We start from the raw sequence: 16,302 nt of genomic DNA on the forward strand, positions 1-16,302 counted from the left end.
TTTAAGTCCTAATCTTCTACCGGAAGACTTCCCCAACCCCTCATAATTTTGGTACCGTCCCTCTGTTAATTATTTCCTATTTATCTATATATAGCTTGCTATGTTTGTTTGCATGCAGTCTCCTCCATTAGATTGTAAGGCCTTTGAGGGTAGTGACTATCTTTTTACCCCTTTTTGTATCTCTGGTGTTTTTGTCCCTAGTAATTCCTAAGCACAGGTATAATCTCTGAAAATATATACAAAAGCCAAAAATAAGACAGTCTTTGCCCTCAAGTTCACACTCTAGTAGGTGGGAGTGTGGAAGTTAACACATCAAAGAAAGATGAAAAGAGTGAATAGAAAAAAAGTAGCCTGCAGGGGTCATGGTAGAGAAAGTCAAGAATGGAGCCTAAATAGAAATGAAGGCATGGCTATCAAATAAGATAATAATTATAATTGTTATTATTATTTTATCCACTGCACTAATTGCCTAAAAAGAAGCATGTTGTACAGGGAAATACATGGATTTCTTCCTAGTATAAAGGCATAACATCTCATGACCCAAATCTAAAGGAATATTATTCATAATGAAGAAAAATCCCTCTCTCCAAATACTTCTGATGACTATTCTATTGTCCTTGGGGGTGTTGGGAAGTGCCACTGCAGAGAAGTGAAACACGAACAGATTGATGTTTCCTGCTGGCCAGTGACCATCTGGAGTCTCCCAGAGGTCTGAGATCTGTGCTGTCTCCATCAGATACCTTCCCTGTTTCATAGTGACCGCAAAAGGCTGCTTTCCCTGGGCACATTTATCATCAACCCCCATGGCATAAACAGAGCACACAATAGGCTAACTCATTTATTTCCACTCATTTATTGATGGCCTTTCATAACTGGGTTATTAAGTCATCAATAACTTAGGGGAAATAAATGAATGGATCCCAAGCTAGGCCAGTGTATATGTGGGATATAAACTCGAGTCATCATTGTGGAACAGCAGAAGGACCAAGTAGTTCTAATGCTGGATTAGCAATGTCATTTTCCCCACCTGGGGAAAGGAGATAGTTCTTCAAATGTTTCCCTCTAATTGGGATCTAATTTATTTCTCAAGCAAAGAAGCAACACCAATAAAATACTAGTCTCAAAGATAAAAGGCGGGGGAAATGGTTAACTGTGTCAGCGGTATTTCAAAACACCACAGAAGTGATTTCTCCCATGTGGCTGATGAAAGTGTCCTTGCAAGACTGGCCTGATATCCCTTTGATTCTATGCTCCATAGAGTTAATGTTTTCTATTTCTATTATAAATCTCATAGCCCCAAGCAGAGCATTGTGTATACATGCAATAGGCGCTTAACAAATACTTGTTAAAAATGAAAAAGGAAAGGAATTAAACCAATCAATAAGCATGTATTTAGTGATTACTGTGTGCAGGCAGGGAAATGAAGGGAAGGGAATATGGAAGGAAAGAAGGAAAGGAACAAAGAAGGAAAGAAAGGAATAGAAGAAAGATGGACCTGTGATTCTTAAAACTGATTAGTGATCACTGTCCTGGGTAAAAAGAAAAAATCTATCATGCATGCAGTAGGCACTCAATAAATATTTGTTGCTTTCACTTACTACATGGATTGTTAAGGACATTCCTCAAATATTGAAACAATTCTTGGAATTCAGCCCAGTTCGATGAGTATTTATTTGTTCAGTGCATGCTACCTGCAGGGCACGATCCTGCGTGCAGGAAATTCAAAGACCCAAACTAAGAGACTTTCCTTCTAGAAGCTTACATTCTACTAAAAAAGTTTTCAATGCAACCATAACCTTTACTATAAAAGTCTCAGAGCGAAATGAGCAGAATCAAGAGAACAGTGTATAGAGTAACAGCAATATTATTTTTAAAATAGATTTGAGCAAATAAGTCATTTTGACTATTATAAATACCAAAATTAATTACAAAGGATGTATGAATGAAGATGTTATCTGCATCCAGAGAAAGAACTGATAAAAATAAAGTCCATATAGAATGATTTTACATATGTATGTATGTATATATGTACATGTGCTTATACATATTTGTGTCTAATGGTAGCCATCTCTAGGGAGGGAGGAGAAAAAAAAGGAAAAAAGTTACATGATAACTTTATTATATATTTAAAAGGAATAGCAAGTTGTACATAATAGATTTGCAGTTTCATGTGCAAACATCTTTTTAAAATTATGCTATGTTATGGAAACATTTGTTTAATTCCATAAATTTGAAATAAAATACATTTAAAATTTTTTTTAAATAGCTAAACCATAAGGATGCTATTAACATGAGTGGATAAAATCCTTTCTGCACAAAAATATTCCTAGTAGCATTTTTAATAATAGCAACAAAAAAAGAAATTACCCCTTTGTCAAATGACTAGGGTTATATTTGTATGTGTGAATATATGTGTGCATATTTGTGTGTGTATATATGTATACATATATATATTTACCCAATATATGTATCCTCACTGTGTGTGTGTATAGAATATACATGCACACATACATATATATGTATATGTGTGTATATATGGATATATAAATATATACTGTGGCATATACATGTAATGGAATATTTTAAAATATTCCAAAATATAAAAAGAACACTAACTTTGAAGTCAGAAGACCAGAATTCAAATTCTACCTCTGATGCTCACTGCCTATATTGCAAATCACAACTTTCTTGGTCCTCAGTTTCCTCATCTGTAAAATGAAATGGTTCAACAAGATGACACTTGAGGTCCATTTCAGTTCTAAACCTGTGATCCTACAACACTGGAATGGCACTAAAGAAATAAATAAATGAATGATTATTATATATTATTAATGATATATAATAATATAATAAGAAATAAAAATTAAGAAATACAAAGAATACTGAGAAATACTGGAATGCATTTGTTAAGTGATGAAGAGTTAAGAAAACAAAACACAAACAAAAATATACACATTGCCAGCAACAATCTTAATGAGAAGAAAAACACTACAAGTAATCAACATCTGTGTGACATAAGCTTTACTATACATACACTTTTGGAACTCTAAGAAAGGTTATAACAATTCTAAAATATCTTAACACAAACTCCTTCAATATTTACAAAACACACCTTAAGGCTGCTGCAGAAAGAAGATTACTTTCTCACCAAAAAGAAGGAAGAAGACTAATAGTCTCACAGCACATGATAAACAATAAACAATACACAAACTCACAGAAATACTTTAGGGACAAGTAGACATCAATTCACTGAGAAAGAATAAAGGTGGATAGCAGGTATGTACAATTGGATTTGTAGACGGTGACTAAGAAGAGTTTAGCTAAGAAATAGCTCAGACCTAAGCATGGTCCTTTGTGGACAACATCCACATGAATTAGAGCAACAATATGTCGAAACAGAAGCTTTGCGCAAGTAGCTGAGCCGCACGAATGCGTTTAAGGAAAGAGAGGGGTTTCATAAGATCACCCTTGCTTTGAATTTTCTACCTCCTGATCCCCCAAACTTGCATTTGCATAAAGGGAGTCATGGCTAGTAGCTATCTCTGGAGGTACCAACAGAAGCAAGTGGAGAATCAAAATGGAATCAGAGAGGGAGGGAGGGAGGGAGAGAGAGAGAGAGAGAGAGAGAGAGAGAGAGAGAGAGAGAGAGAGAGAGAGAGAGAGAGAGAGAGAGAGAGAGAGCGCATCTTAGGATACTGGAGCTTGAAGGTACTATAAAGTCATCTAGTCCAATTCCCTCATTTTTTTCGGGTGAGGAAACTGAGATCCAGAGAGGTTAAGGAATTTGTCCAAGGTCACGTAGTGAGTAATCTAGTGGCTGAACCAAGACAAATCCAGACCACAAATCCCTGTTCAAGAAAAATCCTACTAAGTTTTAGTTTTCCTAAAAACAGGGAGAAATATTCATCAGATATAAACCTATCAAATTTATGTGGATCTAGATGAGACATTTTTATTCTTATAAAACAATCCCTTTTCAGAAAAAGCCTTCCAAGTGCTGGTTGTCTATATGAAACGGGGGAAACACTCATCAGACATGAACCTTTTTCCATTTATGTGGGTCCAGCTGAGACATTTTTACTATTAACAGCCAAATTCTAGCAACATGTGGCCACTTGAGAGGTGGTGATATAGAGGGAACTTGCAAAGGCTACACACTGACTAGGAAGAAGGCAGTTTCTGCAAATCTGTCACCTAGCCCAGGTGGGAATAGTCAAGCAGAGGTGCCGAAAGAGAAAGAATCCAACTGGACGCCCTGCCTTCCTTATAATGACTAGCAATGAATTTGGACCCTTGAATAACAAGGTGTACTGTGCCAACTCAAGCAAAATGACATGAAAGCAAAGCAAGAAATAGTTGGAGCATTTGAAAATGTTCAGCAACAAAAGAAAAAGGCTGAGAGTTTTGTTTTCATTTCATTATTATCCTTTACTGGCTCTTAGACAAAGGATAAATGACAGTAGACCACATTTTGCCTTCCCATTATGTTTTCTGGGAGTGAGGACCCAGTAACTACAGTCACAGTCCAACTGTGTTAACTTATATCCATTTTGGATTTGGTTCACTATCATCAATGAGCAATAAAATTATTTGACAAAGAGTAACCTAGAAAAGCAAATTAAGTTGAGCTGATCTGACGACAGCTTCTGATACAGCATGCATATGTTGCCATTTGTCTTACATATGTCATCACATATATAAAAGTATTCATATGATTATTATTAGAGTGAAGAATAATGGTAGCACTTAGCAATGAAATATGTGGATTCCAGTAAGGCAAAGAAGGACATATTAAGATTCAGAGGTATTTAACCATGATGATAATTATCATCTGATTGGCTCTTAGAAATATCTTCTCATAATATATAAAACAGAAGGCATAAAAGGTGGGTTTTTTAAGTCACTGAGTAGCCTTCTTTCCACACCAGAATGCTTATTGCCATCTGTTTCTAAAGCTCATTACATTTTATTCTCCTTTATCTTATATTCCTATATGCTTCTTTCACATACACACCAATCATATTCTTTTTGTACCCTTCTTTTTTTTCTTCTTTCCCTAGCCATGAAGGGGACTGAAGGGGAAGGGTGGGAATGCCCTCAACTTATCATAGAAACACCTGTTAATATATAATTCAGGACTAGGAAGGACAGAGAGCAAAAATTGCCATGATCTTCAGTGTCATCCTCTCACAAAGAAAAGGAAAGGAAACTGGAATGGTAATTACTAGAATTGTATCATTCCTTTGGGGATGACCTTTTGTGTAAGCAGTAAACAAATACCATCTCATTTGGCAGAAGTAAACTGAAATAATCCCACTACAGCTATTTAACAGAATATCATTTTTATTGATGTTAGAAAATGATACTACTTGGATGCTTAATAAAAGTGGGGATCATTGATAAAAGTAAACATTGAATCATTCCACAAGAGTGCTATCCACACAGCGGAGTCTGTGATCTAATTTGTGTGACAACCTGTTCACATGCTTGGATGAAAATATCTCTTCTGGGAGACAGCAAATCTAATAAAACAGACATACACATGCACACATATGTACACATACATACACTTAGACACAAAGGCACACACCCATATACATACTTACATACCCATGCATGTATGTGCATACACATACACACGTGCACATGCACACACATACTTTTGGACGAAATCTTTCATTTCATTGGTGCAGAGAACTCCTAGTGAGGAAACTCTTTATCAGTGCAGATTGGGACATGATCTGCAAATTATGGTCTAAAGGCAGTAATTCACATATTTGGGTCCATGATTTTTTAATGTATTTTCTCTTTTTTAATATATGTCAATAACTATTTCAATATAATTGGTTTCCTTGGTAGTCTTATATTTTTATTTAATGCATTTAAAACCATTATTCTGAGAAGGGGCCTACAGACTTTACCTGCCTACTAAATGGATCCATTACTCAAAGAAAAGTTCAGAATTCATGTCTTAGAGAGTTCCCTGGGGGGAGGAGGTAGCACTGAGTGCACTAGCCCAAGGTCACATAGCCAGTGTGTGTCAGAGGAAAGACTTGAATCCAGGTCTTCCTGGTTTGAGGCCAGCTCTCTATCTATCTACTGTGGAGAAAGAGAGAATGAAGGGAGAGAGAGATGGAAGGAGGGAAGGGAGGAAGAAAGGAAGGAAGGAAAGAAGGGAGGAGGGAGAGAAAAAGGAAGGAAGGAAGGAAATATTTAAGGGAATGAAGAAAAAGAAAAGAAGAGGAAAGGAGAAAAGAAAAGAGAGACAGATTTTGCTTTGTCTTCTCAAGATTCTCCGTTTTTATCATTTAGACTTGCTTGAAATAGAAATTTATTGTTACATAGTTTGAGTCCTCCTTACATTCTGTTGTGCATGTGGCAATGTTTCTTTTTCCTTTTCTTATTTTGTATTTAAGTTTATAATATGTTTCTTTTTCTTCTGTTATTGTATATTTAAGTTTAGTAGTTAAGTTTAAAATAAATTAATTTTAAAAAAAGGTTCTGCCCTTCCTCCAGGAAAGGATCATAAAGGACTATAATGGAATGACTCCCCTACCTCTGATAGCTGGGACCCAAGAATGCTTTAAAAATATTAACTAAATCCTAAAGGGTTTTCAGTCTTCTTTGGTCAAGTACCCACATAGGCCATATTCCAGATCCTTAAAGTATTCCAAATAATGGAACTTCTACGTGTAAGAGTGGCTAGCTTTACATCATTTTCCTACAGAAGAATGGGAACTCCTTGAGGGTAGGAACTACCCTCGTTTTGACTCAGCAACTAGCATAAATGGTTTGTTGAATGGAGTAGAAAGTAATACATTGCTTTGAAAGGTAATTGGGTTTGACATGTATTTTTACACTGAAATGTAGTGTACCAGTTATCTAATTTCTTTTTTTCCATTTCCCCTTCAGGGAGGAGATAATTTGGACAGAAACCCTACAAAGGCAGAGAGTGCTTGGCTTTTCCGAATCTGGTATGGTTTTGACCACAAGTATCCTTTGATTATTGTAACCTCATAAAGATCTATATAACATATGGCAACTGGACATCATAATCACTCAAGCATGCAGCTGGGTTTTTTTTATTTTAAACAATAGCAAAAAAGCAAAATTAAATCAAAGCCATGGTTATCTGAAGAAAGAAGGAAAATTAGTTTTAAGAAAGTATTGACCGAGTGAAGAAAATGCCATAGCTGTTACTAAATGAGCCAGAGATGGAGGCAAAATCACCTATAGGATCTCTGCCTCAGTCAAAGTTTCGCTGGTGTATTTAAGGCACCTTAATCTTCTCTGATGCCAGAGAATGAAATAGGATAGACCTGAAGAATTGATCGATGGGAATTGGGTTGTTTTCACCATTGTGAAAGAACGTGCTCTTGGATGGGTTTCTAAACAGCACCTACTTAATTTGGAAACTCATAAATCAGTATTAGAGTCCTTTCCTTATTTGCACCCAAGACAAAGCTCCACCTCATCAAGAGGTCTGAGTTGTGTGCTCTTGTTTTATGGTCTGAAAAAAAAAAAGGACTAAGAACTTGTGTAATTCATTAAATGTTAGATCAGGACAATGGTCTTGTTTTGATACAGAATTTGGTAATGGTTACCAGTCCCTCAAAAGTCTCTTTCTTTTAAATGTGATTTTTCTTTATTCTGGCAACAAGCATAGCTACATTAACTCTAATGCATCTTTTCATACAATTTGAAGAACTAAGATGTTAGGGCTGAAATGTTTCACCATTGTAAGTTTCAGAAAGCTTTCCATTTTCAAGCATTGTTCAAAAAAAAACCAACATTACAGTAGAAATGAATGAAATGTGCTTTTAAAAAATGAATGCCGTGGGTCACTGCATGAAAAAGTCTGTCAAGGGATGTTTTTAAGGCATAACCAATAATTAAGTATATTATAACTTAGTAGGAAGGGAAGAACAACGAAGAACAGCAAATGGGGCATTTAAAGAATAGGTGAAGGGGTTTGGAGAATGTAACGGGTACAAAAGGTAAGTGAAACAGAGGAAGAAAACAGTAGGGAGGAAAAGAAGACAAAGGAGAGAAATTGGCATAATGAATAAAAATTTAGAAACCAAGGAAGATAAAGATGGAGAAAAACCAAAGAAAAGGCTTGAAAGAAACAACAGCACAAGAGAATGAAAATGGGAACAAGAAGAGATATTCCAGGAATTACCAAATGGACTTATGGAAGATTGAGAGCATGTAAGTTTTTTTTTCCTTGATTACAGGTTATCTGTTAACTATAGTCAGTTTTTTTCCTACATTAAGGCACCTACTTTGTATGTATGCATATATAGGTATAGATGTAGATATAGATATAGATATAGGTGGTTTGTAAATCTCTGTGTGTATATGTATGTATATAAATATGTAGGGGTGTGTGTGTGTGTATGTATATATACATACATACATACATACATACATACATACACACACACACACACACACACACACACACATATGTCGCAACTGGGGAAAATGGCCAGGGGAGCCTTCATGGAAGAAGAGGCAACTGAGCTGAGTATTGAAGAAAAGTAAAACTTCTAGGAGGCAGAATTGGGTGGGGGAAGGTAGATTTCAGTCATGAGGGACAACTTGTACAAATAAACCAAGGTTGGAGATGCAATGCCAGGTTTGGAGAACATTCCCATTTGGCTGAAACATAGAATTCCTAAAGAGAATTCTAGTGAAATAATTCTGGAAGGATGGTTTTAAGAGGGTCTTAAATATCAAGATAAAGAGTTTATTTATAAAAACAATGGGGAGTCATTAATGGGTTTTGAGCAGGGAAGTGTCAGTCAGCGCTTTGCCTTAGAAAGAGAATTTTGGCAGCAGTGTAGAAAATTACTTGGGCTGGGGGGTGGAGGGTTAGGGGAAGCCTAAAAGCAGAGAGATTAATTTGAAGGTTGTAATGGTGGTTCACAAAGGAGGTAATAAAGACCTGGAAGAGGTAGTGGCTTTGTGAGTAGAAAGAAGGTAGGTAGATGGTGAGAGGTGATGTGGAAGGATAATCGATAAGATTTGATATCTGATTGGATATTGGGGTGGGAGCAATGGAGAAAGAAGAGTCAAGGACGACACAAAGGTCACAGTTCTGGTGACTGGGATGCCAGGAGACTTTTAGAAACAGCTGCGTTTTCTGTGGCCCTCAACTCTTAGATGGAATTTCATTCAGCCCTGTTGTATGTTCTGGATTCTCTGAGGATTAATACTTTCATAGACTGTCACCAATTTAACTGAATTTCCTTCTTACTAGGCAATTGTGCCCTAGGCTTGTATGAAAGCATCTGGATGCAAAGTTGCTCCAAATTAAAAGTATTTGATTGGGAAGCCACGTAAAGCCCAGTATGTTATAAACCATGTTGAACTTAATGTCAGGTTAAGTCTAGGGTGCTACTCCTGTCTCTGATACCTATTAGTTGCATGCCTTTGGGAGAGTCACCTAAACTCCCTGAGGCCCACTTTCTTAACTTATAAAATGGCTATAAAGATATCTGAAGGACCTAATCCTCAAGGTGAGGATCAGATAAGATATGTATATAAGGCAATTCCTAAACCTGAATTGCTATCTATCCACTATTATGATTCTTAAGAGGATAGCGAAGTGTAAATGAAATGATGGCCTTAAACAAAAAATACCCGTGCTAACTTAGATATTGCTATGAGGTATAGTACACTTGGGAAAGAGGCGTGGTGTGGCACTACAGACCCTAAAAAATCAGATCTGAAGGAATATTTATCACTATAGCCATGTTGGCCTTAGACCATCTTTTCTTAAAGGGATAAATACAACTCATTTTCTGCTGATGTGGATATCACACGGCAAACTCATGCCCACATTTTTCAGAAAGAAAAGGCAGCTGTTAGAGGTAGTTTGAACATTAGTACTCTCTTACTTCAGGTTTCATGTTGGGATGAAATGAGGCACTTGCAATTCACTGAAAAAGTTAACAAAAGGCAGGTTTACTTTGCTCTAACTTAATAAAGATATGCAACGAGAAAATGGTGGCACTTATCTTCCCTCTTCTCCAAATGGAAATGTGTCTGGTCATCAGGGCAGGATAGAGTCAAGAACATCGTGATTCAAATGATCTTCAGAAAACCATGAAGCTGGAGGGGCAATGACTGTAATGACGTTTTGTGCCCATTGTTGACCAGGAATCTGTGTCAAGGAAAAAGGGACCAATCAGGTCCCAAGATATTTGTCTCCTTTTAGGGAAAACTAACCCCTGTTGCAGGAAGAAAAGAAAAGGAGGTAGGCCTGACATGCTATGGGGAAACTGTGATAGATATGAGTCCTATCACAGCAACGCAGAGAGAAATTAAGCCATTTGCCACAGGCCAGAGAGATGTGCAAATTTCAGATTCTGAGCAGAAATGCTAAATTCAGATGACTTCATTGATTTTGTCTTACCTTTCCCAAAAGATTTAATTTGCACATGACTTTTGACAGACTCACAAAATTAAAGCAGACTTACATCCTACCTACTAATATCTCTTCCTTCCAATCTGGGGGTAATTTTTCCTCCAGTTCAGTCATTTCCAGAAATTGAAGCACTGCCATTTTTGTGCACATGTAGCTTCATATAAATATGGTTTTTGCATCGTATGCTTAAAAGGCATGTCTGGAGAATAACTACCCAACCAGTTTTCTGTTCTGTGGGCTCTCTTTGTAGCCACAAAGTGACCCACCGCTGTGTGCTGTTGAAGATGCCTCCTTTTATGTTGTATGAAAGGAGAGAAGGTCAGCACTCCCCTTGATAAGGATGGAAGAGGTCCTTAGTGGCCTTTACAGCACATATACGGTTAAGGCATTGCCACCTACTCTGTGGCATCTAACCTTTTTTTGTCTCCCCCCTTAGAATGCAAGCACATTGAGAGTAGGAACATTAATTAGAAATTGATGGTTCAAATCTGGCCTCAGACACCTAACACTTACTAGCTTTGTGACCCTGGGCAAGTCGCTTAACCCCATTGCTAACTAAATAAAAAACAGAACAAAACAAAACAAATAAAAGAAATTGATGGCATTCCTATCAGCTAGAGAATGGCTGAATAAGTTGTAGTATATGGTTCTGATGGAATACTATTGTGCTGTAAGAAGTGGCAAGCAGAATGCTTTCAGAAAAATCTGGAAAGATACAAACCAATACAAAGTAAAGTGTGCGGAACCAGAAGAACATTGTACACAGTAACAGCAATGCGAGAACAATGTGAAAGACTTAGCCATTCTGATCAGTACAATGATCCAAACAATTCATGAGGACCCATAATGGAAAATGCTATCCTACCCCAGAGAGAGAACTGATGGAATCTGAGTGCAAATTAAAGCACACTTTTTTCACTTTAAAAAATAAAAAATAAATAAAATAAAGATGCCTCCTTTCTTTGAAATTCAAATGGTCCACTTGGACTTTGCTTTATTCTGCTGCCCTTCTACAGTATATTGTGCTCCTTCATTGATGGATTTGTAGATTTATTTATATTTCATCAAACCATAATTTTTATATGCTACAAATTATACCAATCCAACAAGCATTTATTAAGTATCTACTAGAGGCAAGGCACCATGTTAAGTACGAGGGACACAAAGACAAAACATAAATCAGTCTCTTTCCTCAAGACGTTTACATTCTAGTAAGCTCTATCTGGTTTTGACAGCAGAAAATGTTTCATTTTAATTTTTATGGCCCTAACATCTAGCATAATTCCTGGCACACAGTAGGTTTTTAATAAATGTTTGTTGAATTGAAATGAATCCTAGTAGGGACAGACTCAAAATATAAATACATATAATATATGTGTGTGTATGTATATGTATATATATATGTATATATATATGTATATATGTATATGTGTTTGTGTATGTGTGTGTATCTATATACATATACATATATGTGTGTATATGACAATTTAAGGAGGAAAAAAAAGCAATGCTAACTAAGAAATTAAGCTTAGAAGGAAGTTAGGAATTTTAACGTTCTACCTTATATCCACCCCCCAGAAAAAAAAATTGCCTACAGTCAGACACTTAAAATTGGATTTTGCCATTGATAATTATATCTCTTAAAGCAATAATATGCCACTATATGTTCTCGTTTAAGAGATATCTATTTCTCTTTAGTTTCACAAAATCATTATTATAGCCATCTATCATAATTATGTCATGAACTTACATAGTTTTTTTTTCTCGAAGCACTAAATCTTCTTCATTTGTCCTCACAGTTTTCTCAGAGAAAATAGGAGCAGGACTATGTGTTCCCATTTTTCAGCTTAGAAAAGTGAGACAGAATGAAACGATTTGCTTAGGATGACAGCGTCTTTGCCAGGACCAGAAATCAGGCCACATTATACATAAACAAGTGATCAGCCTGCTAGACTCCCAAAAAGTTTTCTCCCTTTCAATCATTCCAAATTATTTTTCTTATATAAACATTTGTGTATGTTAGTAACACAAGATAAGAATGACCTTTTCAAAAAGAGAATGTCTAATTTAGTTCCCCAAACAGCTCATTGATTCATCCAGAAGTCAACAAAGAGATACAGTATTTATCTTTCTGCAACCAATGGGTAAAGAAAGTTTCAAATTAACAATGGATTGGCAAGTTAACAAACTACCAAGATCAAAAAATGTCACTTCATGGATGGAGACATACATTCATCTTTCCATCACTCTGTTTGGAATAGAGCCACAAGGGTTTTATTTGATGCTTCTGATGTCTCTGAATCTATGTCATGAATTAAAGTTGTAACCATTATATGTAATGGGAAGGAAGGTATACAGGAGTGTGCCATTATACATAATGGAAAGGAAGGTAAATGGGAGTGTAAGCTTATGTTTTCATGACTAAAGGGAACCCCAATGTGGAAGTTCCCTCTCCTAATGCACATGGGCAACTCATCTATAACACAGATATATAAAATTGCCTGGGATACGGAAAGATTAAGCAAATTTCTCAGAGACACATAGATACTATGTATCAGAGGCAAGATTTGCATCTGCATCTTCCTGATTCTAAAGCTGGCCTTCTATCCACTATACCACATTGTCTCTCCAATCTTTGATTCCTGTTCTTATTTATCTTTTGATTAAATTTATCTTAATCTGAAAGTGTCACATTAAGATCCACAATAAGTATTGTGTTGTCTAGGTTTCCCTGTATTTAAATTAGTTTTTCCATTAGTACTTATATGCTATGTCATTCATTGAATATATATTTATTGGTATCATTTTATTGTCTATAGGGCCTTAAAACATAATTTGGTTCTCTTGCTTGTCTCTTTTTATAATGTCTGATTTTACCATTACCTTGTCTAAGACAATAATTGCAATCCCTACTGTTTTAGATTCACCTGAGGCATAATCAATCCTATTTTAGCCCTTCATCTTAATTCTATGTGACTAATTATGTTTCAAGTGGGTTTCTTATAAATGACATATTGTTAGCTTATGATTTCCAAGTCATTTCTCTCCTTCCTCCATTTAAGGGGTGAACCAATGTCATTTACCTTCATGGTTGTGATCTTAGGTGTATTGTCTTACAACATAGCCTATAATAATGATTCCTTTTATGCCAACCACTCCTTGTCCTTTAACAAGGAAAAATATGATGAAAGAATGGAGTTGGGATAAATTCTAATTATGATAAGAATGGCACATTACCTCTAAATTTTAATCACTCTGTTTATATGGTACCTTGAGGTTTGCAAAGTATTTGTATTTATTATCTCATTTGATCTATAAAGGTATGAAGTTGATAACAACAAATATTCAAATTAAGCAAACATTTATACATGCCTACTATGTGCATGATAGCATACCTGGTGTTTGTGGCTTATCTTTGTGAATGGAGAGAGGCTTATATTATAATGTAAATCTACACAAAGATTCAGGTGAGGGTGAAATTAGTATAGAAGGGCCATCTGGACAAAGTACTAGAAGAAATCTGAGGGACAGATCACTTTAATGGGAGTGGGGCAGGGTTGGGGGTAAGGGTGATGGAAGGGAGGGAAGGAATTAGGCAAAGCTGATAGGTGCCACTGTCAAAGAGCATCCTGAATGCTATGAAATCCCACACAAATGAATACCTTGCTGTTCCACCTTTCTCTACTGGAGATCAGTGTAAATTGTGTAATTAACACTGAGCAACAGGGTCCATTTTTATTTTTTTCATTGGGGGCTAAATGTAAATGAACGCTACCACTTGTGATTTGATTTGAATAACTGACTATTACAATTAAAAGGGATCTCAGCTAGCCCAACCCATACCTGAATAAGAATCCTCTTACATCATATACAACAAGTAGCAATGTTACCTATGCTGAAAGATATCCAGTGAGAGGAAAGCCATTACTCCCCTGAGACAGAATGTTAAAAAAAAAAAAGAAGAAGAAGAAGAAGGGAGAAAAGTACCAAAAGTCATAACTCTCAGGGAAACACCCATATCTAATGCTATTACTTTTGATCGGCTCAAATCTGAGTTCTAACAATTTGATTGGTGACTTGGGCCGTAGACTTTCTGAGCCTCAGTTTCCATATCTGTAAAATAGGGATAATAATATTCACATTTAATCCAAATAGTGTTGTGAGAAAAGCACTTTTTAAACCCCCAAAGTACTAGATCATTGTGAGTTATGATCATTCATATTTATAATATGGGATGGTCTATGCTTCTTCTGGTACCTACTTAATAGTTTGTTCATGAGAGCTTTCATTGGTGTCTCCTCAAGAGTTGTTGAGTAAGATCATGGGATCATAAAATTCAGAGCTAGAAGTGACCTTAGAGGTCATTGAGTCTACCACTTCATTTTACAGATGAGTAAACTGAGTCCCAGAAAGATTAGTTTCAGTTTTGCCATTTGTTCTCTTGGGGTGGTTGTCTTTATTTCATTTGTTTTTTAATGTACCAGTGAGTGTGGGGGAGAAGTTATAGGTGTGGTGACCTGTGACTTTTATACATAGAAATGTTTGACAGCCTCAAAAAAAAATTGGAACCACTGGAGTAAACTGGTGTTTCCTAGCTTGGCTGCATTTGCACTCTTATGGAATACTTCAGTCCATAGAATATTAGTGTTGGAGAGGGAATGTGGGATTAAGGTATGGGTCAGGGAAATATTCTGAGAGGAAAGAAATTGTTTAGCAAATGAGATAGAGCACTTTAAATTGTGACATTTGTCAAAGGGAATTTAAAGAAGAAACAATTGGGGAACTGAGGTATTTTCCATGTCAGAATGGCATTCTCTTTCAGTCACTGTGCCATTATCTGCTTTAAGGAAGTAAGAAAGGTTAAGTTCTTAAGTGTCATTTTATTGGAGTTTTGTTTAAACAATGTTTTCACTTCCCAATGGCACTCCCCTATCCCCCAACCTTCCCTTGTAACAAAGAATTCTAGCTAAGGAAAATAAATCAACATACTACCCATATGTTACAACTCATACCTCATCCCAGTCTGCCATGACATACAGGAGACCTATTTCCCTATTACCTCCAGTTCTCTGAAGTCAGGGTTGGTCATTGCATTGATCAGAAGTCTGATATCTTTCGATGTTAATTTCCTTTATATTATTGTGATCGGTGTGTAAATTGTTTTCTTAGTTCTGTTTACTCTATAACAATTCGTATTAGCCTTCTCAAGTTTCTCTGCATTCTTCATATTTGTAATTTCTGTTATTTCAATATTAATCCATTGCATCCATGGGCAGCTATGTGGCTCAGTTGGAGTCAGGAAGATCTGAGTTCAAATCTGACCTCATTTACTAGCTGTGTGACCCTGGGCAAGTCACTTCACCCTGTTTCCTTATCTGCAAAATGAGCTGGAGAAGTAACTCACAAACCATTCCAGTATCTTTACCAAGAAAACACCAGAAGGATTCGTGACGAGTCAGAAATGACTGAGATGACTAAGAAACAGCACCATCACAGTTTGCTCAGCTGTACCTCATTTGATGGGCATCCGTTTCACTTTCAGTTCTGGGTTAACACAAAAAAGCGTTGCTATAAACATTGTTTTGCATATGCATTTCCTTCTCTGTTTGTCTTTCTTGAGATATGTAGACAGTAGTGATAGTGACAGAGCAAAAGGGTGAACAATTTAATAACTTATCTAGTATAGTTGTAAATTGTTTTCTAGAATACTTTAATAAATCCACAACTCCACCTGCATTAGTGTATTTGTCTTCTCATAGACTCTCAAATGGGAAAATATTTATAAAGTGCTTATCATGGTGCCTGGCACATAGTAGGTGCTTAATAAATACATGTTCCCTTCTTCCCCTCCCTTCCTCACGTGATTT

At 36.3% G+C, this 16,302-nt stretch overlaps 1 protein-coding gene and 1 non-coding gene across 2 annotated transcripts in view; both read left to right on the plus strand.

Moving 5' to 3' along the window:
* Positions 1-16,302, plus strand: part of SLC9A9 (solute carrier family 9 member A9) — a 745,308-nt gene that overhangs the window by 584,283 nt on the left and 144,723 nt on the right. Inside the window, exon 14 of the mRNA XM_078147547.1 lies at positions 6,913-6,992. Within this exon, the coding sequence (XP_078003673.1) occupies positions 6,913-6,992 (80 nt within the window). The remainder of the gene's footprint in view (positions 1-6,912; positions 6,993-16,302) is intronic.
* LOC144454889 (U6atac minor spliceosomal RNA) lies at positions 10,732-10,857 on the plus strand. Its single transcript, XR_013483443.1, has one exon. It is a non-coding gene; the product is annotated as a U6atac minor spliceosomal RNA (small nuclear RNA).

The sequence above is a fragment of the Phascolarctos cinereus genome, unplaced genomic scaffold, assembly GCF_003287225.1.
Source record: "Phascolarctos cinereus isolate Bilbo 61053 unplaced genomic scaffold, phaCin_HiC Scaffold_7;HRSCAF=346, whole genome shotgun sequence".
Classification (NCBI taxonomy): domain Eukaryota; kingdom Metazoa; phylum Chordata; class Mammalia; order Diprotodontia; family Phascolarctidae; genus Phascolarctos; species Phascolarctos cinereus.